We start from the raw sequence: 21,774 nt of genomic DNA on the forward strand, positions 1-21,774 counted from the left end.
CTATCGCGGCGGGCCCGTTCCCCGCTGCCGCCCCCCGGCCAGCCCCGGGCGCAAGGCGGCGGCCCCCGCGGAGCACCGCCGGGGGAGGGCCGGGGCCAGGAAATGAGGCAGGAAGCCGGGGCGGCGGAGAGGAAGGTAGCGGCGCTTCCCTCCCCGCCCCAGCTCGCCGGCAGCCCCTCTCCCCCGCCGGCGGCCGGGCCTGGCTGCCTCCCCCTCCCCGGGCCGGCCCTCACCGCAGGGCCGAGGCGGCCGCCCCGCTGCCGGGGCTGGAAGGGCGGCAGCCGGACGCCCGGAGCGCCCCCGCTGAGGCGGACCGGGGTCGGGCACTGCCCCCGCCCCAGCCCCGCGGCCCCGGCCCGCTTCGGCCGTCTGCGAGGGATTACGTGCCGCAGGTACCGCCAGCGCTTTGCCCGGCTGCTTTGGGCCACAAAAAGGGGCTTGAGGGGGTTCTGAAAGGCGCAGACAGCGGTGGGGAAGGAGGTACCGGCGTGAGGAGGGAGCTGGGGGGCACGGAGAGGTGGGGGGAGCGCGACGGACGCTGCTCCCGGCTCCGGCTTCCCGGCTGCAGCACCCGCCCGTGGGCCCCGAGCCCTGCGGCTGTGCGGGGCGGGGGGCACCCCCAGAGCCCCGGGGCTCTCGGCACAGGGCCCCAGCACGGCTTCTTGTGCTTAGGGATGACCAGAGCCCGGGCGCTGCGGAACATGGTCCGTAGCTACGTGGAGTCAAAACAGGTGTAGCAGCTCGCACGCGTACTCAAATTTGTTAGGTTTTTCCACCATTGACAGTCACTTTCCAACAGCGTGGACTTGTGTGGCTCTACGGGCTGTTAAACTTGTGCCTATGATAATCTCATCCTCCGCATCTTTATGCGCATCTGCTCGTTTACATTACTATCATGAGGCGCATTATCTTCTGTAATGGTATAAAGATTTGAGCCGTGGAGGCCGGCTGTCCCCTGTACGTGTGTTTTTACTATATGTGCAGTGTATCTGCCATAATCTGGGGCACTGATCGCATGGAGCAGCAATAGCATAAATGGTCTCCTTTTTCTCACAACCTGAAACGGTAGCTCTGCCTTAAGCCAGGAGGATGCTTTCCTGTCTGCCTGGCTTTCCTCTCCATCCCTTTTTACTCCACAGGAATGTTTCTGGATTTTTTTCCCCCCCCTCCTGTGCAGTAGCAGAAATCAGGCCAGCCAGGGGAGGAGGAGGCAGAGAGCTATTTCAGGGAGCTGCTGTTATCTGCTCTGTGTTAATCCCCTGGCTGGGTGGGGGGAAGGTTTTCCCCGAGTGCTTTACTGGGAGGGTATATATTAAACATTGAAAAGCAGAGAGGAAGGAGAGGATTAGCGGGAGAGAGAAGCTGGCTGCTGGTTTTACTCGGGTTATCCATCTGCTCTGCTGTTATGGGTGCAACAGCATGAGCAATCTCACTTGGGGGTTTTGTGTTTTGGTTCTTCCCTTCCTTCCTTTCCCCACCCCTTTCTCTCTCCTTCTCAGATATCTGTGTATCAAGGTCCTTCGCTGTTATCCAGCAGCCCCGGAAGCCCCCTCGCTCCCCTTCCTCCCGGTTTCACTCCTGCTGTAGCTGAGCTGTTGAGATAATGGAGCTCAAGACTGTGGTAGCCACTGTGGAAAGCGGGGAGCAAGACACGGTTCTCAAGGTGCTTCAGATCTACAACCAGGAGGTGAGTGAGCATCCGACCTGCCTGAGGTCAGCTGCTGCTGTTCATGAGCCTGGAAGCAGGTTGGCCATGTTGTGGGGTTTCTGTGCCATCCGGCTCTCCCCAGTCTGTCTCTGAGCGCATCTGTGCGTTACTGCCACAAAAATGGTACAGGCTGCTTCCTCTTTTACTTGCAGATGGTTTATTGCTTGATGTTTTGCTAGAAGCAGCTGAGCAGCCTTTCTTTATCTTGGTTCCTTTGTACGCTGGAGTAAAGCATGTAGAAGGGATATTTTTTTTTAAATTGCTATTATTATCCAGATCCCAAATAAAACCTAATGGGGAAATAAACATCAGTGTGAAGACCGAGCAGGAGGAGCTTTTATGTTAGGACGAGGTTTGGAGGTATTAAACCCGAGGCCTGGGGAGGAGCTGCAGGTGAAATGGTTATTGTGATTTGCAAGTAAAAGATCATTAGGGGTGGATGGGGCAGGCTGCTGGAGTCTGGCACAGGTGCCTGATCTGAAAGCTGACAATAAGAAGCAAATAATGAATATAGAATGTAAGAAAAAGACTGGTTGGGGAGCAGAGATGGAGGTGTTTCTAGCCTTACAGTGGCGAAAGATTATCTGTGGGGGTAAATCCCTTTTGAAATAGACTCTGGTTGTCAGGGAAATTTCCTCCAGAGGGTTTCCACCAGGGTAGGGCTGGCCCTGCAGATCCTCGTGACTCATTCTGCACCATTCTTGAGTAGGTGGGAAGCCAGCGGGGAAAACCTGTGTATATTTTGCACGAGTGTGCAAGAGGGAGAGCGTGCAACTGTTTCCAGGAGTCGGTTTTGAAACGGGGGAGGTGTTAGGTGAGAAGTAGCGGGTCCCTGTTAAAGACAGTCGGCGGGATTAACATCGCCTACGGCAACTGCAGTGCTGGAGAAATGAGGAGTGCAAACGGAGCTGGATGTGTAACCAGCCTGAGGCAGCAAACCATAATGTTTTCTGTCAAATTCCTCCAGCTGGATCTTTTGTCAGTGTATCAAGTGTAGGAAACTTGTGAGAATGTCAGTGGGTTTGCTAGCCTGTCTAGAAGAAATGGAGCAATCAGAGGATTATGAAACTGCAGATAAAATGATGCAAGGAAGTTGCTTGGTTTTTACTGTAAAAATTGATGGTACCGTATCCTTTTTCTGGGCATATATTGTAATTCACTATTGCATATGCAGTCAACTTTTGATTGCCAGGAATAACCTACAGCTAAAGCAAAACCACAAGTATGGCAAAAATATCCACGAAGGAGAATACAGGAGCCCACAAAGAGGATGCGATGGGAAAAGAACAAGTGGCATTGTGGTCTGCAGAGCACGTCTGTTCCAGGACTGAGCCACCAGTTCCTCATAACATGGTGCAACAGCCTGTGTGTGGGTCGAGTCGCGGTGCTGAAGCACGAGAGGGCAGCCCCTGGCACAGCGCTGCAGGAGTACAGCCGTCCTGCCTCCACGCCTGAGGTGTCTCAAGCGGCATCTCAGCATTGCTTTGTCTGTCACGGCTTGGTCTTGGCTAGAAAGACCAAAGCCATCCCTGGGATCTTGGTGACTGTGACACAGTTAATCTGCAAACTGTATCTTCTGCTTTTAAGCAGACGGGGATTGGCAGCACGTGAAGGAGGCAGCGAACGGCTGGGGAGACCGCATTTGCAGAGCGAGCGAGTTGGGGAACGCCTGCGATCTCCAAAACCTCAGTGCGGTCAGGCCTGAGTTTTGCCAGGCAGGGAATTGGGTAGAGTTAGGGAACTGGATGACTCCTGAGGTTATAAATACAGCAGGAGACCTATAGGTGGGATATCCATGAATTGCCATCATGCACAAGAAGAATATGTCCAGGGTATAAGAATGGTTGATTGTGATAAGATTGATTACTGTTAGTGAGCAGCTCCGTAAGCGTGAGCAGTGTAACTCAGTAAAAGGTGACAGAGAGCGCTAGGAAAATGATGGGAGAACTATAATACAATTAAATCTCTCTGTATAGATCTAGCCATATCTATAAATACATAATTAGTGTTTTATAGATTTTAAACATTTTCACTCTCCAAACTTGGACCAAATGCTCTCCTGGTGTAAATGAGGATTGTGTCATTCACTGGAAAGTGCTGCTTCTCACCAGGGCACCTGTGATCTCCTGTGCTCTCCAGTTCATTGGAAGCAGATGTGGCCACAATGAGACTGTCCATTGAAGAACAGCCAGAATAGCGAGCAGCACAGAAATGTTTCCCATCTGTCTGCAAGTAACAAGGAGACAGTACTTTGGTTTGGTCAGGAAAAGGAACAATAAATACCAAGGGGAGAAACGTGTAGGCACAGCTTGGTGGTGGCACTGAGCAGAGGAATTACTGGCTCTTACGAGATATTTGGATTGTGATGAATCCCCACTTTATTGCTGCAGCATTTAAAAATAATTCCATCTGTCAGATGGGCAGAGCTTTGGCCTGTGGCATTCAGCCTCCACCACAGAGCCAGCAGAAGAGGGCAATGGGTGATATTCATCACAGATGTTTTTCAAGGATGAAAGAGAAACAGGGACCCGCAGAATAGCGGGCACCTCGGTCAAGGAAAGCACTTCAGGCCTGGTGCCATGGTCCATCTCTGTGCTTTTCAAACCAGGTTCATTCCCCCTAGTTGCGAAGCACAAAGTTGGAGTTGCCGAGGTAGGAACAGTCTTGGAAAGAAAAGGCAGGACTGAAGTGAAAACCTCAGTGGCAGGGAAGCTTTTCTTTGTCTTGCTCCTCAGGAGCTTGTGCTGCTTGTTGCAAACCCCACAAACACCGTAGACCTCTAAGCGCCGTGGTGCTCCTTGCTGTGCCGATTCCTGCCTCTGGGCTGGCAGGCACTGTTCTTGACCAGATGTGCTTGCTTTTGCAGTATGTCTTTAGACCTGCCGCTTTCCAGCTGAATGGCCCTCCCCTGGCTGGGGGAAACAGTTCTGTGGATTTTCAACCTATTGCTTTGTTTTTGTTCCGCCCCCACAGAAATCTCAGTGCTTCACCTTTGACGATGAGGAGCGGGAAGAGAGGAAGGTAGGCACGCTCTTTGCTTTCTTCGTCTAGTTGGATGCATAGATTTGCTGCTGCTTTGTACTCCGGTCCAGCATGGCTTGGTGGCGGCAGCTCCTACGGGGAAAGAATTGGGTGGGTTTTCATTAACTTGGTTAGAGAACGGTGTGCTCAGAGCATCTGGCTCCAGTTTTTCCATCAGTATTTGGTGGTTTAGGATGAAGGTCAGCATCCTCCAGCATTAGCAAGCCATTTGGGTTCTGGGATGCATATAGTCTCAACCACGGGTGTATAAAAAGTGTGATCCTTGGTGTTTGTGGCAGGAGTCTGGTAGGCAAAGATCACAGCAACATGCAAGCTTCTAGGGGGTGAGTGTTTTTGCTGTGAGCCAGCTGCCAGATTCGACCCAGGCTGTATATTACAGATACTTTTAAGCTGGCATAATCTGGCGCTCAGTGGAAAGAAACACTCCTGCCTGTTCATCTCTTGCAGTTCTTTCGTGCCAGGGCAGACCTTTGCGTGGCTGCATGTGGTTGGTGGGCTGATCTGCCTAAAGAATAACTTTTTTGTCTTTTTCCCCTGGATTATTTTCCAGCTGGATCAGTTTTGTGGTCCAGTGCATTGATTGATTGTGCTAATGCCTGTGTTAGCACAGCAAGCATGGATCAGGCAACCAGGGTAGAGAATGGGACCTCTTTTGTCTGGGCCAGTGCCAGCTAATGCTAGCATGAGGTTTTTCCAGGTACAGCCTGATGTGTAGGACCAGATCTCACAGGATCCGAGCTCTTTGCCTTGGACTGGCTTGCTCTTTGAGCTGGGACCATCACACAGGCTGTGAATTCAGGCACAGCCTTGGGGTGCTCCACTTCTGGGGTGTGTGTCATGAAATATGAATCGAGCATCACCATCTAGTCCTTGGTGCTCCGTTCTTCTGAAGGTTTAGCCCTGGTCATACACTCTGAGATCTCTTTAATCTGAGTCAGCCAGAGGCTTTGGTTCCTTAGGACTGTATCTTTAACTCCTGTATCTGTCTCCTTGTGTGGAAGGAGAAGAGCAATGACTGTACTGCCTCACTTCTCAGGGGTGTGATTGTGGGGCGTACTTCATGAGCTAAAGCTTGTTCAGTTCTGCCAGCCGCACGTTATGGACTAAAATTCATTTTTTCTTCATTCCCTCAGTCCTTTTATTATTACAAAGTATAACTGATGAGGCTGTGTTAAGCCACTTACACTGAGTGATAGCAAGCCTTGCAACCTTGGATTCCTTCGCTCTTGTAGTATGCGCGGAAAGAGATGTGCTCTGATGTGGGGTTAGGTTAGATCTAGTGAGATCTTCCCTCACCAAGGTGTGAATGTCTATGCAGTGGATTACTGGTGCAATGTGAGGTATTGCTGCACGTGGCTCAAATCAAGCTGCGCTTGGTTGCGTGAAGCATTGCCTTTGCTCTTGTACTCTTCGTTGCGTGCCATCACATACGGTGCTGTTACCCACAAGGGTTAGATTTTCAGCTCTGGTGAATTGGTGTTAGTGGAGCTCTGCCAGTCTGCACCTACTGAGGATCTGGGCTAGTAGGTCTCCAGACAGCACTGAGGTTTAGGGAGATACTACTTATTTGGATCTCATGAGGGCTTTTCACCTCCTTTCCTAGGGCATCACGTGCTCTTCTCGCTTCGCTTAGGTCCTTTGAGCCTCCCTTGGTGATTTTCTGATGCATCTCTCAACCTTTTCAGTCTGTTTGTGGAGCACCCAAAGCAGATGCCCCCCTAATCTTAAGGCTCTGCGTGGGAGCAGAGAACTGCCGAGTTGGTTGTTGCTCCTCGGTGGAGCCGTAAGGGACACTTTTGCCCTGTCCTCTCTTTGCTTAATGCAGCTCTCAAGTAAACCGTGTTAGCCTGAACCACCCAAGCAGGGGTGAAGCTACAATATGCAGTAGTGGCAGTCGCCTGTTCATGCTCCCCCATTACATCTGATACCCTCTCCCAGCTGTTCTTTGTTTCTTGCTGGGTGCCCTTGCTTGAACTGGCCAGGATTTGAAGGTGGAGCCAAATGCTTCCCAAATGCATGCCTGAAGGCCCATCTCTAGATGAGGCTCGCGTCTTCCAGGGCAGAGCAGTACTGGGTGGTGGTGGAGCACTGTGAGATGTTAGTGCACAAAGCATTACTTGTTTCCGACTGCGCAGAAAATGGCCCAGCTGCTGATCAAGTTCCTGGAAAGAGAGCTGCAGCCATCCTGCCAGGTGACATGTTTGGAAAGCATCCGCATCCTGTCCCGGGACAAGTACTGCCTTGACCCCTTCACCACCAAGGAAGGCCTGAAGACCCTCTCCAGGCATGCTGGCATTGATTACTCAGAGGAGCTCATCCGGGAGGTCCCAGACTTGGATGTAATCCTGGAAGCCCTCAAATGTCTCTGCAACATTGTCTTCAGCAGCCCTAGGGCGCAGGAGCTGACAGCTGAAGCCCGGCTGGTGGTGGGGCTGGCCAAGCGCATCAAACTCTACAATGAGAGGAGTCTTCCTCATGAGGTCAAGTTCTTTGACCTGCGTCTCCTGTTCCTGCTGACGGCACTGCGTGTGGACATCCGGCAGCAGCTAGCCCAAGAGCTCCGGGGCATCAGCCTGATGACAGACACCCTGGAGCTCACCCTCGGTGTAAAGTGGATGGACCCCTACGAAGTTGCCACCGAGGAGGGACTTCTCCCACCTTTGCCTCGGCAGGAGACAGAGCGAGCCATGGAAATCCTGAAAGTGCTCTTCAATATCACCTTTGATTCTAGCAAGAGGGAGGTAGATGAGGTAAGCTCCTTAGCTGTCCCCCCCACCGCGTTTGTGTGTTTCTGGGCTGCGGTTTGACTACTGGTTTTCTCTTCCACTTGCGTTTCCTCCTATTACGTACCAGCCCTCGTGCAGCCCCCGGGTACGTGTAGGGTAGCAAGGGACTTGTGTGTCTGGACCTTCCTCCCTAGAGCACTGCCTCTCTCCAATGCGTTATTAAGCCTTAAGACTTCTAGAGCATTACAATTCAAAAGTTGGGTATTTTTCCTTCTTAATGACATGATTTGTTGTGCAAGTGGGAGGGTGGAGCGCCCAGATAACTTGCTGCTGAGTGTGGCCTGGTACTTTTTCACCTTCTGAACAAAGTCAAAGGAAGGTGTGATGGAGAACATCTCTGGTTAATCCGCGGGCCTGTCTTGGGGCCTCTTCCAGCCCTTGGCTCGATGTTGTAGAGTGAGGGGAAAGTTATTGGGCAGCAGGAAGACTGTGTTGACCTCAAAAGGAGAATTGGGAGGCCACTTCCACTTCAACACCCTGCTGTCAGTTGTCAGGCTGCTGGAGGGAGGGATGGGGCTGTGGGCTGCAGGGGCAGCAGGCTCTGGGCTGTGGAGGATCCCCTTTCCTGATCAAGGTTTTCATTTTCTGTTTTGGGGCCAGGAAGATGCTGCTTTGTACCGGCACTTGGGTGCCCTCCTGCGCCACTGCCTCATGATCTCTGCTGACGGAGAGGACCGGACAGAGGAGTTCCACAGGTCTTTGTTAGCTAACTAGGTCATGATCTTCGCTAGAAACAGGTCCTGCCCGACCTTGGCATTAACATCCTCTGCTTGTTTGGCGATTGCTAAGGTCACTGCTGACAAGCAGGCATCTTTGGTTTGGCCTGCAGGTTCCTCGTGCTGCTAGAACTCAGAAATAGCCCTTCCTGCAGTCTAATTTTGTGTGCCAATGCACAGTCCCCCGGCCTACGGCAGGAGGTGTTGTCTCCAAGCCTGCGTGACCCCCAAGGGCCACATCCAGTATCCTGCGTCAGGCTTTCTCAACGGTGCCGCCCGCTTTGGTGGGCTACTTGCCGGAGCAGATGTTTGGTACCTTAATTAAAGAGTCTGTGGGGTGGCCTTAATTAACTGTCTGTCTCTTGAGCCATGCTGAGAAATTGCCTGTGTCACACTGCTGAGCGTTACTGGTCCAGGGGTGTCAGCTTTGAGCAGGTGACACCATCCCCACGAAAACTATTGTCAGAGGGATCCTAAGCAATGCATTGCATTGACCAGCAAGGAGAGGAGTGATGCAGCGGGAGACCCTAGAGAAAGACCTTTGACCACCCAGGTTGGTCCTACTTGGCCTCTGTGTCAAGATCCATGGCTTCTCAGTTGTCACTGAAGTCTCTCTGGGCTCTCAGCAAGCAGTCCAACTACCCGAACAGCAGTTTAGTCCCTTTTAGTGGTGTGAGGCGCTTGGGATGCAGTCCAAAGACAGCTTGGATCTCGGGGTCCTCACGCTCCTGGAAGTTAGTAATGAACCTTCATTTCTGGGTAGCTGGAGCACTTCTGTGAACAAAGCTCCACGACTCTGTGTTCACTTCTCTTCTCTTTTATATGTTTAGTCATACGGTTAACCTTTTGGGCAACCTGCCCCTGAAATGTCTGGATGTTCTCCTGACCCCGAAAGTCCGGCCAGGCTCGCTTGAGTACATGGGTGTCAACATGGATGCGGTCAGCATCCTGCTGGATTTCCTAGAGCGACGCCTCGACAGGGTAAGTTGTGAGGCTGCCGTGTGACTTTGTCACTGCTCACTGCAGGGCTCCTTTCCTTCAGCCTATGTTTAGCCTTGAAAAGCCCAGCGCCAATGCCGCAGGAGCACCAGCAAGGCATGGTTAGTTTGGAGATATCCCTTGAGAGAAGGGGCAGTTTTTAGCAGAGGCAAAACTGTTGTTAGGACTAAACCAACATCTGTCGACTGGGAAGGTGACTGTCATTACTTCATGGACTGTGGGTAGTGAGATTGGTTGAACAGTAGATGATTAGCTGGGTGATCGAAATACCATTCAGTAGTGATCCGGTGGGCAGCTTCTGGAAGCCTGAATTTGCATTATTTTCAAGCTGGCTGTGGTTTTCTGTCTCTGGAGTTATTCCAAAGGGCCTCCAAATTTTACCACTGCACTTCTCTGCTCTGGATGCCCTACACAAGTATTCCTCGCACTGCCGTGCCACAGAGCAGGGCTTGGAAAGCTGGGCTGCTCGGGGAGTGATGAAGCGCTGAAATGCCTGTAGCAGAGGCTGGAAAGCTTCGGTGTCCTTCTGTTTCCCTGGTGGTCTGTACTCATGTTCTGCCCCACAGGCCAGGCAAGTTGAGCTCAGTTTGACTGACACGCTTGTTTTGTGGATGCTTCTGCAGGGACACAAGCTGAAGGAGAGTTTGACCCCTGTGCTGAACCTGCTGACTGAGAGTGCTCGAGTCCACCGTCAGACGAGGAAGTTCCTGAAGGCGAAGGTACGCTGTAGGTCAGCCAAAGTTGAACGATGCTGCAGCGAGGAGGGGAGAATAGCAAATTGCCTGATTATTGCCATCCTCCAAACAGACCCTCTGTCTCTCTACTAGGTTCTGATGTATGGGTGGCTGAGGCCTTTGGCACCCACAGTCTTTTTTCCACATCTCCCGTGCTCTGTGGATGTGTTAGTTGTAGCTGATTTGTAAAACACACATATGTTTTCCCGTCTGACCTGCCGTTGCTGTTCCAGCTCCGCTGATCATGCCTCACTGTGACCTTGTAGGTGCTGCCTCCGCTCCGGGACGTGAAGAATCGGCCAGAGGTGGGGAACGCGCTGCGGAACAAGCTGGTGCGATTGATGACGCACATCGACACCGACGTGAAGCACTGTGCGGCAGAGTTCCTCTTTGTGCTCTGCAAGGAGAGCGGTGAGTTGCAGGGGCTTGTTGTGGGCTTTGGTGACAGGGAGTCCTGGAGCTTGGCAAGCCAGAGAGCGTGGGACGGGTGACCCTCTGCAGCCAACAGGAACTTCCGCCTTCCCTTGGGCCACATACGCGGGGTAGGGAAAAGCAGAGAGCATCCAAGTGCTCCGTGGGAAGGAGCAGACGGGGCTGGAGAGGCGGGAGGGGAAGCACAGGGTGGTCTCTCTCCCCTTCTCCCACAGTGTCGCGGTTTGTGAAGTACACGGGCTACGGGAATGCAGCTGGGCTCCTGGCAGCACGAGGCCTCATGGCTGGTGGTCGGGAAGAGGGAGAGTACTCGGAAGATGAAGACACAGACACTGAGGAGTACAAAGAGGCAAAGCCCAAGTAAGAAGCCTGCTCCCCCTCTACAGCACCCCTCTTCCTGTGTCTTTCTCCCACTCCTGCTCTGGCCCTTCCTTCATTTGCCTCCCCGCTATCTTCCTTGTCCTGCTCTTTCACGTGCACATCTCCTTCTGCATTACTTAAGTTTCGCCCTTAGCTTTGATGTCCTGTCCCACCCTCTCTACCTGCTTCTTGGGTAAAACACCTCTGGCCGAGCGGCTCGTGGTGTGGGTGGTCACCGGTGCGTACAGGGGTCCCTGCAGCTGGGCGCAGGCTGTGGAGCACGGTGGGTTCCTTCAGCCAGAGCCCATCAGCACCAGACCTGGTCGTGGGGTGCACGTGGCAGTGTATCTCGCCCTAATCCCTACCTTATACCCTCTTTTGGCATCCGCACACTCGGTACAGGCTTTTACTGTGTGCTGGGACAAGGGTGGTTCCTTCCTTGAGCAGGGTTGGAGGTGCCAGTTCCTCCTCTCCATCTCCAGAGCCCTGTGCTGCTGGAGTGAGCTGGGTTTGGGGGATTTTTTTTTTTTTTTGCCTGCTAGTGGGTGCTGGTAACTCAAGGATGAGGGGTGTGCAGGGAGAGCTGCAGGACGGTGTGCAGCTGTGGGTCCTGTACTTTCTAACATCCTGTTCAATGTGGCCTGCAGGTTGGGGTTTTGGGGTTTTTTTTGTTAGCTTTTTGCCTCCTGACTTCAGGAGAGGGAAGAAGTGTTGTCTGCCCTTGTGCACCTGGTTTAAAACTGCACGGTGGAATTGGCAGGATGGGGATGTTGCTCACACCAGAGAAAGGGATTTGTAAGGGGGGACAGCTCTGCGTAGGACACACAGAAAGAGGGTGGAAGCACCACGTTGCACTGCGGTAGCGCTTGGGGCTAACGAAATGACCAGCAGTGATGACAGCCTTGCGGTGGTGTTCCTCTGCTCAGTAGAGGCAAAGAAGGTTTTTAAACAGCCCTTTTCTCACTCCTCTGCTTTACCTCCCTCCTTTGCCCTGGCCTTGCCATTCTCCTTGCAGCATTAACCCTGTGACGGGACGTGTCGAGGAGAAACTACCCAACCCCATGGAAGGGATGACTGAAGAGCAGAAGGAATACGAAGCCATGAAGTTAGTCAGCATGTTTGACAAATTGTCCAGGTACTAGAAAATTGTGTATGCTTGTGTCTGCATTAGCACCTGCGTGTCTGTGATTTATGTTTATCACAGACCTTTCTTTGAATGTCTTCCCAAGGCCACCGCTAATGGAAGGGATGTAAGAGAGTAGGGGAGCTACATGAGGAAATATTTCCTTAAGCTGGGCCCCGGCATGTGCAGGGAAGGCGCTGCAAGCCCCGCACACCTCTCGGGCGTGATGGCGTACCGTGCAATTCCTCTGCATGCCTGCACTGTGTTTCAAGCACCTGCTGCCTCACCAGGTTTGGCCTGGCAAGGCTGCTCAGTAGGACGCAGTGTTTTGGGGACAGATGGCAGCCAGGGCCACCAACCCGTTTCCCTGCAGCAGTGCTTTCTCCAGTCATCTTTCATCCCTCATTAACAGGTGCCACAGAGGAACCCAGAGTCTGCCAGTGGAGTTCAGGCCACCCCCCAGGGCGGGAGAGAAAAGGGCAGCGCGTTTACTGTGTCTGTTTCCCTTGTGTGTAGAGGGAGAGGAACACTGATGCCAGCGCTAGTTTTCCTCTGGCAATCCTGTACCACACAGAACAGGACCCTAAAACTGAGCCTATTCCAGGGAGCCTGAGAAGAGCACTGCTTGTGGGTTGTGCTTCCAGCCATCGCCTCACCACGCTGGCGGCGTTATGGCTGGAACTGTCCCCCACTTCTAAAGAGGGATTCTTGGTGGTGGCCTGGGGTTCTGGGCTGCCTCGGGGCAGTTTCCACAAGCCCCGTATTTCTGCTGTAGTATTTGTCTGTTTCCGTGGTGTCTGCTGCTGATTAGTGTTACCTTCCCCTCTCCTCCCTGGCTGCAGAGAGCAAGTCATCCAGCCCATGGGCATCACGCCGAGCGGCAACCTGGCCCCCATGGAGAACGCCATCCGCGATATGGCCGACGAGAGGTCGTCATCCGACTCGGACCTGGGGCTGGACTGAGCCAGACCTCTCGCCCCAGCCTCAGAGAGCTGGGCAGCCTTCATCCGCTCTCCCTCCAGAACTGGTGCTGCACCCAGAGGCTAGTACTGGGCCAGGACTCTCCCCACGGGATCTGGATCCAGCCTGGGCCCCTCGCAGTCCACACCAAGGAACACCTCCTGCCTCTTCCCAGCTCCATAACCACTGCTCTGTCCAGAGGGTCTTCGTGGCCTGGCTCCACCCTGGTTTCGCCTATCAGCAGCCTTGAGGATTTCACACTCCAAATTGCTTCCAGGACTTTCCAGTAGGATTTTTTAAAATACATGATGTTTGGGAAGAAGGGTGGGGGAGGATCTTTCTGTCACACCATCAGGGTTCAGCGATCTGCAGAGAATCTTGTATATGTGCCGACGCTTGTGCAGCCACATGTCAGTGCGCGTGTGGCCACGTGTGGCTGGTGCTGTACTGGGGAGCTGCTCCCCAGGAACGCAGGCGGGAAGGTGGGACTGCAGGAGAGCGGTGGGAGCGGTTGTTCACAGCAGTTCTCGGGGAGCGGCGTCCGCAGGGCGTCTCGGCACATCAGCAGGTAGCTGTACGTGTGTGTGCTCTGTATGGCTGTGAGCATGGCGGTGTCTGTGCAAAACCAGGAGCGTGTGGGCTTACGAGTGTGTACGTGAGCGCAGAGGGGAGCAGTGGTGTGCGCACTGCGGGGAGGCGAGCAAAGCCTTTGTGTGAAGCTCCCAGCGTTGCCATCGGCCCCAGGAGAGAACCACGTGGGCAGCTGCCAGGAGCTCTGATGTTCAGTGCCTGGTGCTGTGCAGCGCTCCTGCTACCACGGAGTTCAGTTGTGGCGCTAGCCCTTCCCCATCTCCCGCTTCCCAAATTAAAGGCCAAAATCTGTGCTTTGTCTGCTGCCTCCTCGGCTTTCCCACAGCTCCGCTGCTGTTTGCACCCAGGGGCTGGTGTTTGTCCTGTCCTTCGCCATGGCTTAGATCTGTCTTTTTTTTCCTGTTTTGTTTTTTTCTTTTTAAAGAAAATTGTTTTAAAGAAAATATTCCAGTTTGTCTTATGTACCAGAGTTCCAAAACTTACTATCACAAGTAGAAATGCAAAAGTGCTGCTAGAATAAAGAAAACCTGACAAATGGGTGCATGGCAGTGATTCATCGAACGTGATAGCTCTGAGCAAGGAAATATCTTTGGTTTTTTTCCAAGTAGCTCGTGGTTCTACTCCCATCACCCTGAACTTCACAGTTTTATTTGGGAGGTAAAACTCGGTAGCGTTAAACTGGGGCTCAGCTGAAACTTTCCCTGCACCACGACCCCCAAGCATAAGGGTGGAGCATCCCAAAGTTAAAGCAAGCACTGAGGCTTGAGGACTGCAAAACAATCTTGGCTCAACCCCTTGGGCCTCACAACGTGCGGTTGTTCGCAGGCTGTTCCTCATCTCCCTTACGCGCGCTCCGTGGTGTTGGCAGTTGTGCACACCAGCTCTGGTTTCTCTCCGTGCAGTAGGGATGTGCCGCTTGGCTTCTGCAGGCGCCGGCCCGCCTGGATCATCGCGTGGGCTGTGCAGGTTCCTGACTCCGTGCGAGGCAGCGGGGCTGGGGCTCTGGCGGCACCGACTCGGACATCCAGGAAATCCGGGTCTGGGTGGGCTGTGGGGGCGAGCAGGGGGTTTGCAAGTCTTCTGCTGGTGCATTTTCAGGAGTTAGCGCTGCTTGTCTGAAGATGGTCTGTGCGAGGCGAAAAGCTGAAGGTACGCTTCATTTAGTTTAATCACTTCTTAATCACTGAGGAGCTAAAGTTCCAGGCTCTCCTGGGGTATAAAATATTTGTGTAAAACTGACCCACTAAGAGGCACGGATTGGCTTCTGTCATGAGAACAGCTTCGGTGCATGGCAGCTGGGGTTTTTAGGCCAACTGCATCTCTCTCCTTTTTTCAAGTAACTAGCCAAAATCCTCACCCCAAACCTTCCGTGGGAGAGCGCAGACCTCTGATCTCTTGCTGTGCAAGAGGAGAAGCGGGAGCGTATCTTTAATGCAATGCTTCTGGGTTTGCTGATTTCTAATTCTCTGTTGTGCCTGAGGCGCTGCTTTGAGAAGCCCCGGCACAGGGAGCTTCTGCAGGAAGGGTTTGTAACGGCGTACGGATGGAAACCAACACGTCGTCGTTGTTTTCTGTGTCAAGCAACGTGCCATGAGGCTTCTGGAGCGCTGTGAAGTCAGAACAAGCCGTTTGCTTTTCCTGAGGCTGCACATTCCAGCACAACCACTGGGCCGGTCCTGGCTGTGAGGAGGAACACGCAGATTATTTGGATAAACAAGTCCGCTCGTCTGAGCGGGAACTTGTTCAAAGCTTCCTTCAAGGAAGCAGCTAGGACACCAAGTGCCCAACTCTGCTCCTTTCAGCTTTTGCTCCCTTCGCTTGGGTTTTCTGTGGTTTAGCATTAACCGTAACAAAATGAGGGCACAAAATGCTTTGCATTCTGCTGTGGTTGGTTGGAGCTGGCACTGATCCGGGATTGCCTCCGGAACAGTCACCGTGATAAACAGGTGGGGCAACCAGGGCCACCTGGGTGCAGCTCCCATCCCTGCAGCCCAGTTTGGGTGCTGGGGTGCCGGAATTCATGCCCTGTTGCAGGGAAGAGGCTCTGCTACACCTGTGATATGCAATGTACATCTGGGCACATCTGGGGAAGAGCAGGCCATGGCTGCAGTGCTCTGACAGACTGCCTCTCCCTGGGACAGCATCCCCAGGCAGGAAAGGCACTCCTGTAAGGGCAGAAAGAAAAAGAGAGTAATAAAAAAGCAGGTGAAAGGAGGGGGGGAGACATGGGCAGAATGTGTTTGAACACTAGGGAAGGTCTGAAGTTTACAGAAAACCCCTCAGGTGACATCAGCAAAAGAATTAGAAGTCTCTTTATTATTAAATAATTAACACCACACAGATTCTAAACTCTTCCAGCAGCTTGAGCTGGCGTTCCTGAACAGGAATGGGGGCAGGCCCCCATGACAGCATTTGTCCCCTGATTAGCAGAGATTTCATCTGAAGAATAAACACTACGAGTCTGCAGCAGCTGGAGGATCGTGAGGAGGAGCTCTGGAAGGAGCTGGGAGATGCTCAGTCTGGTGTGAGGAGCTGGAAACCTCACTCTGGACTGTCCTGCCCCAAGGCCTGACCTTCGTGGCATTTTCAACTCCTGCTCCGTGAAAACCAGGCGCTCCGAGGGTCTCTGAGGTCGGACGGCTCAGGAGGAAGGAGACCTAAACGGCAAGCTGGATATGTGCAGCTCGTCCAACATGCTGGCACGAGCCCCTGAGCTCCCAGCCGCTTACTGGTGAAGCTCTCACGGCTGGGCATGGTTGTGGTGTGCTGATGGGGCGACAGCCAGAGCTGTGGAAGAGGAGAGCCTCTCCTAGAGGGTGCTGGAAGGAGGTAAGACGAGGAGGGAACAGCGCTCAGCGGCTACGTCAACTGTTCTGCAGTCTCGGGTAGGGAAGCCTTCACGTGCAGAACCAGTTTGCAGCTTGGCATTTGGGCAGCGCTCCCTTCGGCCTCCCCTCCTCCGTGGGCGAGGGCCTCTGCTTCCAGGCTGGCTGGAGCCACGAGCGTCCCCTCCTCCAAGTCCTGCGTGGGTTTGTGCAGAGCCGGATGGCCTCTTCCCCGGCTCCCTGCCGTGATCTTTCTCTGGCCGTGCTGGGCGTGACATCTGCTTTTCGAGGTGCACATCGCTCTCCAGCAGCACGGCGCCAGCTGTCCTATTTGTCTTTTGCATCCAGCTAAAAATAGAGACACCACAGAGCGTTTGCAGGGTGTTTCAGACCTTCCACCCCGTCAGCTCACCAGCAACGCTTCCTAGCACCAAAGTCCCGGAGCAAGGAGGAATTTGGTTTTTGTGCCTTACCACATTTGCATCAGCTTTATCCATCACTGATTTAGAGCAGCACAAGCATTAACCTATTCAAATGCAAATTGGCTTGTAGTGAAAAATCAAAAACCTGACCAAAGGACCAATAATTCCTATTTACTCCTATCCCATAATCCGATGGAAGTAAGAGCAACCCGAGTATTAAAATCAGAATTTTGAAGCCAGGTTTTCTCCTGGGTCAGGAGAAGTCACGTACGGACAGCGTGTATCTGTTAAATACAGCTGACTCCTCAGTACGGCGAGTTGGCGGAGCCCTACTGCAGACAACGGAGCTGGGCCTGGCGACACAAGTGGAAGAGTTGGCCCAGCAAACCTTCCCAGCAGGTCTAAAGTAATGTAATAATTAACATTAGCCCTAAACTTGAAGTAAGGAAGAACTTGCTCTCCTACAGTTTCTCACTTCTGAAGATCTCAGAAGAGGACAGACGCAAGAACAGCAGCACAGTGAGGGAGAAGTAAGTCTTTAGTTAACAATTCAGCGCTGTCAGGTGGAGCGAGTACCCTCGCTCCTGCCCGCTGCTTGCTCTTCGTGGCATGGCTGGCCGCTGCAGCACCTCGTTCGAGCCCGGAGCGCAATTAGGGCCTCCCTTTTGTTACTACTGTCACTTATTTCTCACAATGACCAGAAAACCCCCTAGAAATGAAACCAAAGCAATTGAATGAATGAACAGAAAGATGAAAGCTCCACCAGGGTGATGCTTGGCTCTGCTCCTTGGTTTAGTTCAGCAATTATTCATGTTAATGTGCCATTAACAGCGTCACAGGCTCTCAGCCAGGCAAAAAGCAGCGTAAATCCGGCAGCTTCACGCCCAAGCGGGTGCCCCACTGCGTGTCCGCTCACTCAGCGGAGTCTTCCGGCCTCCCCTCACGTCTGAGGGAAGCGTGGCTGAAGGAGAGTGCCCCTGGTTTGTGGTGCTGAGGTGCAGAGCCGAGTCCTCTGCTGACTTACAGAATTATATGGGATTAATCTGATACAGACAACAGGATTTTCTGGTTGGTCGCCTCCAGCTCCAGGAAACTGTACCTTCATGTACAGGGCTTTTTCAGTGTGTTTGGGAACAAATCGGAAAGCCAGATGACATCAACAGAAAGCTTTTCAGTAGCTGAGTGGGTCACTGCTTGAAGCAGCACTAAAGTGCTCTCACTCAACCCAAAGCCTGGCCTTTCCCTACCCTTCCTACGCCAGCCGAGGTTGGCAGATCCACATCCTCCCCTTCAGCAACACAGAACTCTGCTCTGTGGCACCTCCACTGTGAAACAACACTGAGGTTTGCTTTTTTTTTTAACCTTTTTGCACTTTTCTGTGGTCCTTTTCTCTGAATGCAGACTGCAGGCACTGCCTGTGGTGCAAGCACAAACCTACTCCCCCCGAATAACTCCAGCACGAGGAATTGAGGGAGGGAGCTGGGGCTCGCAGCCCCTTCCCACCTTTTCTTTTTCCTTCTGAATTAGTGTTTGCATCTCTTCGGTCCAGTTCAGCAGCTCCACCAGCTTCTCGACCCCGCTGACCACGTCCCCCAGCTGGGCTATGTCGTTGTAGCGTTGCTGCCAGGCGAAGGGTCCTACGAGATCTCGGTTGATCAGGACTCGGGGAATGGAGCCTCGAACAGCTCCAGCCAGGCTGGCGAAGGGTTCCACCTAAAGGGAGGCAACCCAAAGGAGCGGAGAGAGACAGTCACCCCGCCGAGGGGCACTGCGAGCCTGAATTCACTGCACACTGAGCTCGTAACCGCCGTGTTTAACCATTCTCCCACCGTGGGCTAAGCTACCCCAGCTTTGAACAGGTCACGGGTGTCACCAGTTACCTGGTGGCCTTTCCTCAGGTAGCTCTTGCTCTCCGGGCGCCCACCTTTACCAGGAGCACGCGAGGTTTTCAGAAGGTCTGTGAGCGCATGCATCCTATCTCTTACCCTGCCACCTCACGTTGTACCTCGATAATCCAGCTCCTCGCCGTCTCCTCTAAACCCTCTCTCTCATCCAGAGTCCCCTCTTCCCCCTGGTGAGTGGGGGTTTCCCCTAGTCCCAGACCTCCAGGGACGTTCCGATGACGAAAAGCAGGTCTGCCATGGGGAAGTCTGTCACGTGCAGGAAGAAGCGCTGCGGGAGCTCCTCACCGAAGAACACTATGTCGGGCTTGATGATTCCAGTGCAGACAGGACAGTGAGGGATCTTGTCTGCCATGACATCCCCCTGAAGCAAGAGCAACCAACACCCCTCGTTACGGGGCAGCGCGTACCTGCACAAGCAGGGTCAGAACCACAACGCATCCTCACAGCGACGTCCAGCCCCACATCTGGTGCCCTCCAATAAAACCTCTTGGCAGAACAACAGGCCTGCAACAGGTTCTCCCCTTCGCATTAATTGATGTGTTGACGCCCAGCCATGACCACTCACCCTGAAGTCCTCTCCTGGGAACTTCCTTCGACACACCATGCAAGTGGCAGTGGCAAAGGTGCCATGAGCTTCCACCAGTCTGTCGGGAGGGATCCCAGCAACTGGAACACAGCGTGTGGAGAGGGCCAGCTCAGCGCGAGGTGACTGAACCAGGAACTCCATGGTCACTGGGGATTTCTCCAGTCCTGCGTCCTGTTCCGCCTCTTGCCCTCGTCTCTTCCCGGCGCTCTGCTGCTGAGAGATGGGGAAGAGACGACTCACCTCTCTCCAGCCCGTCAATGTTCTGGGTGTAGAGGCGCAGGAGGAGCCCTTTGTCGTGCAGGAGCCTCAGGAAATAGTGGGCGTAGTTGGGCCTGTAGTTGCCAGGGTAGAGCTCCTTGGCCAAAGTGAAGAAGGGCTTGGGGTTGGCAAAGAAATACGTCAGCTGGAAGATGGCTTCTGGGTAAGGGATGTTGTACTGCTCAAGGTTACTGTAGAGGCCGCTCCCCGGGGACCTGCAAATGAGGAGAGCGGGGCTGGCAGTCAGGATGCGGGGAGAGATGCCACCCACCACAGAGCCAGACCACGACCTCGGGTTCTCTCTGGCTGCTTTGTGCCATCCGTTGTGTGTCAGGAGAGCAGCTGAAGCTGCCTCTGCACAGACGGAGAACCGGCCTCGTGGCCCTGCTCCGCTGCCCCCCCACCTTCTCCCGGCTGCAGCGGTGCAGTCGCAGGGAGGGAAGGGCCAGACGGCGTGCTGCGAGGGCCGTGTGCTCTCCTAGCTGGAGCATCTCGAGCCCGCGCCACGGCCACGTTGGCTCTTCTCTGGTGGCCGAGGTGGTGCGGCGAGCGTGGCCACAGAGTAGCAACAGGCGTGACTTCACCGTCCTGAAGAGCTGGGCCAAGGAGCGGCCCAAAGTCTGCCTGGTGATGCCAGCCTGCCTTTGGCTGGAGGAGGAGGAGGAGCAGCCTACTCTAGCCTGATGACAAAGAGTTTATCTACTCCAGCCAACAAACAAAACAGAGGGGTGAGAGGAGTAGCAGGCACCAGCGTCATCCAGGCTGAAGCTCTGGGCCCTCCCAGCACTGAAAAAGGACAAATGAAACAGCGGAGGCATTACCTAAAATCGGGGATGCCGCTGGGGGTGCTGATCCCGGCGCCAGCCATCACCACCACTCGGCGACACTCCTTCTTCTGAATGAGCTCTGCCACGTCGTGCAGGGTGAGCTGCTGCTTCCCACCGCCGCCTCCCCACCTGCCCGCTGCCCAGACGGCCCTGGCAGCCGCGGACAGAGAGAGGGGCCTGCTCCCCTGGATCCTGCTCGGAACAGAGAGAACGCGCAGCAGGTCGTGTACTGACAGCGACTTCAGCTCAAAACTGCTCAGGGGGAGAAAACCACCCCAAAAATTTTGCAGAAAACTCTTCAATCGGCAGGACTGTGTGCCAGTACTTAACAAGGAGAAAGCTTAACTGTTTGTCTAACCCATACCCCGGGGTAGACACCTGCCGTTGCACTTTCTTACGCAGATCTAAAAATGCCAAATCCCTGGTACCCCTGTGAGAGGGGTCTTGGGACAGGGCTGTGGGGAACCATAGTGCTGGGACCCCCAAGTCTCACAGTCGATTTACACTGCCCTGTGTGAGGAAGACTCTTCTACATCCCAAGTTTCAGGAAGTTTCTAACAGGGTGGCGCGGTTGCCCTGGGACAACGCTGCCCGGGTCAGCACAGACGTTTCCCCAGGTGTCTATCTCCCGCCGAGGGCTCTGCCCTCGTGTAAATGCAAACGCCTAAAGGAATCGCAGGTCAGCGCTACGTGCGGATGGGGCTGGGACCGGTCATTATCAGGAGGAGCCGCTTCTCCCCAGACGGTCAGCGCTCGCTGGTGCGGGGCGCTCGGAGCAGCCCAGAGAAGGCGTGGGAATGGCGAGAGCCGAGAGAGCGCTGCTGGCTCCTGGCAAGCGGCCGCTGCTGAGCTGCGAGTGCCGGCTGCGGCCTCGGCGTGGTCAACGCCAGCTTCACAAGGACATGGCGCTGCCTGTCAGACCGGGTTCCCGGGGGGCTAAATTCTCTTTCTCTGGTAAACCCCTCTGCTCCTTGAGCTCCCAGGCCAGCTCCGGCTTGCGGAGACGGCGACCCGTCTGCCCGTTTCGACGGGAGGGGCGATGCCCTGCACCCCGTGCTTTCACCGCAGCGCTACCGGTTCCCTCCCGGTGCGAGGCGGCAGAACCGAGGCCGGAGGCGCGAAGCCGGACAGCCCTACCTCGGTCCTCCGGAGCCAGCCGCCCCCCGGCTGTGCCCGGAGCCCACGGAGAGCCGGGCCAGCCCCCCCGGGCCGCCGCCATCCCTGGGGCCGCGCTCCCGCAGGCTCCTCCACGCTGCAAGAAAGGCCGGAGCCGTGAAGGGGTGCGTGGCGGGGAACCGGAGGCAGCAGCAACGCGCGGGTGGCGGAGCTGTCCCCCGCCCTCAGGGCCCTTCCCCGGCCCCCGGGCCTCACCCGCCGCCAGCAGCCCGCCGCCGCGCCGCGCCCCCCGCTCCATGGCCGGGGCAACGGCCGCGCTCCCCGCCGGGCACCCGCCGCGCCGCTACCGCAATGCCCCGAGTAGGCGCGCCCGGCTCCCTGGCAG

General features: G+C 54.5%; 2 protein-coding genes across 3 annotated transcripts; one reads left to right on the forward strand and one right to left on the reverse strand.

The window, feature by feature from the left end:
• Positions 1-252: 252 nt before the first annotated feature.
• RIC8A (RIC8 guanine nucleotide exchange factor A) lies at positions 253-13,894 on the forward strand. The gene is made up of 11 exons (XM_054826556.1): positions 253-392; positions 1,500-1,687; positions 4,682-4,729; positions 6,886-7,500; positions 8,137-8,231; positions 9,083-9,233; positions 9,875-9,970; positions 10,252-10,396; positions 10,633-10,777; positions 11,793-11,912; positions 12,743-13,894. The coding sequence occupies exons 2-11, from the start codon at positions 1,604-1,606 to the stop codon at positions 12,861-12,863; spliced, it is 1,620 nt and encodes a 539-aa protein (XP_054682531.1). The 5' UTR covers positions 253-392; positions 1,500-1,603; the 3' UTR covers positions 12,864-13,894.
• Positions 13,895-15,751: 1,857 nt separating this feature from the next.
• SIRT3 (sirtuin 3) lies at positions 15,752-21,762 on the reverse strand. Of its 2 annotated transcripts, XR_008577443.1 has the most exons (9): positions 21,645-21,762; positions 21,411-21,525; positions 20,268-20,465; positions 19,429-19,661; positions 19,168-19,268; positions 18,802-18,963; positions 18,202-18,411; positions 16,181-16,624; positions 15,752-16,108 (listed from the first exon to the last, which is right to left on the reverse strand). XR_008577443.1 is itself a non-coding variant. In XM_054828399.1 (8 exons), the coding sequence occupies exons 1-8, from the start codon at positions 21,685-21,687 to the stop codon at positions 16,604-16,606; spliced, it is 1,083 nt and encodes a 360-aa protein (XP_054684374.1). In that variant the 5' UTR covers positions 21,688-21,762; the 3' UTR covers positions 15,752-16,603. The 2 variants fall into 2 exon arrangements, 1 of the variants encoding a protein (XP_054684374.1); XM_054828399.1 differs by having other exon boundaries at positions 15,752-16,624.
• Positions 21,763-21,774: the final 12 nt, after the last annotated feature.

Source organism: Grus americana, chromosome 5, assembly GCF_028858705.1.
Source record: "Grus americana isolate bGruAme1 chromosome 5, bGruAme1.mat, whole genome shotgun sequence".
NCBI classification, from domain to species: domain Eukaryota; kingdom Metazoa; phylum Chordata; class Aves; order Gruiformes; family Gruidae; genus Grus; species Grus americana.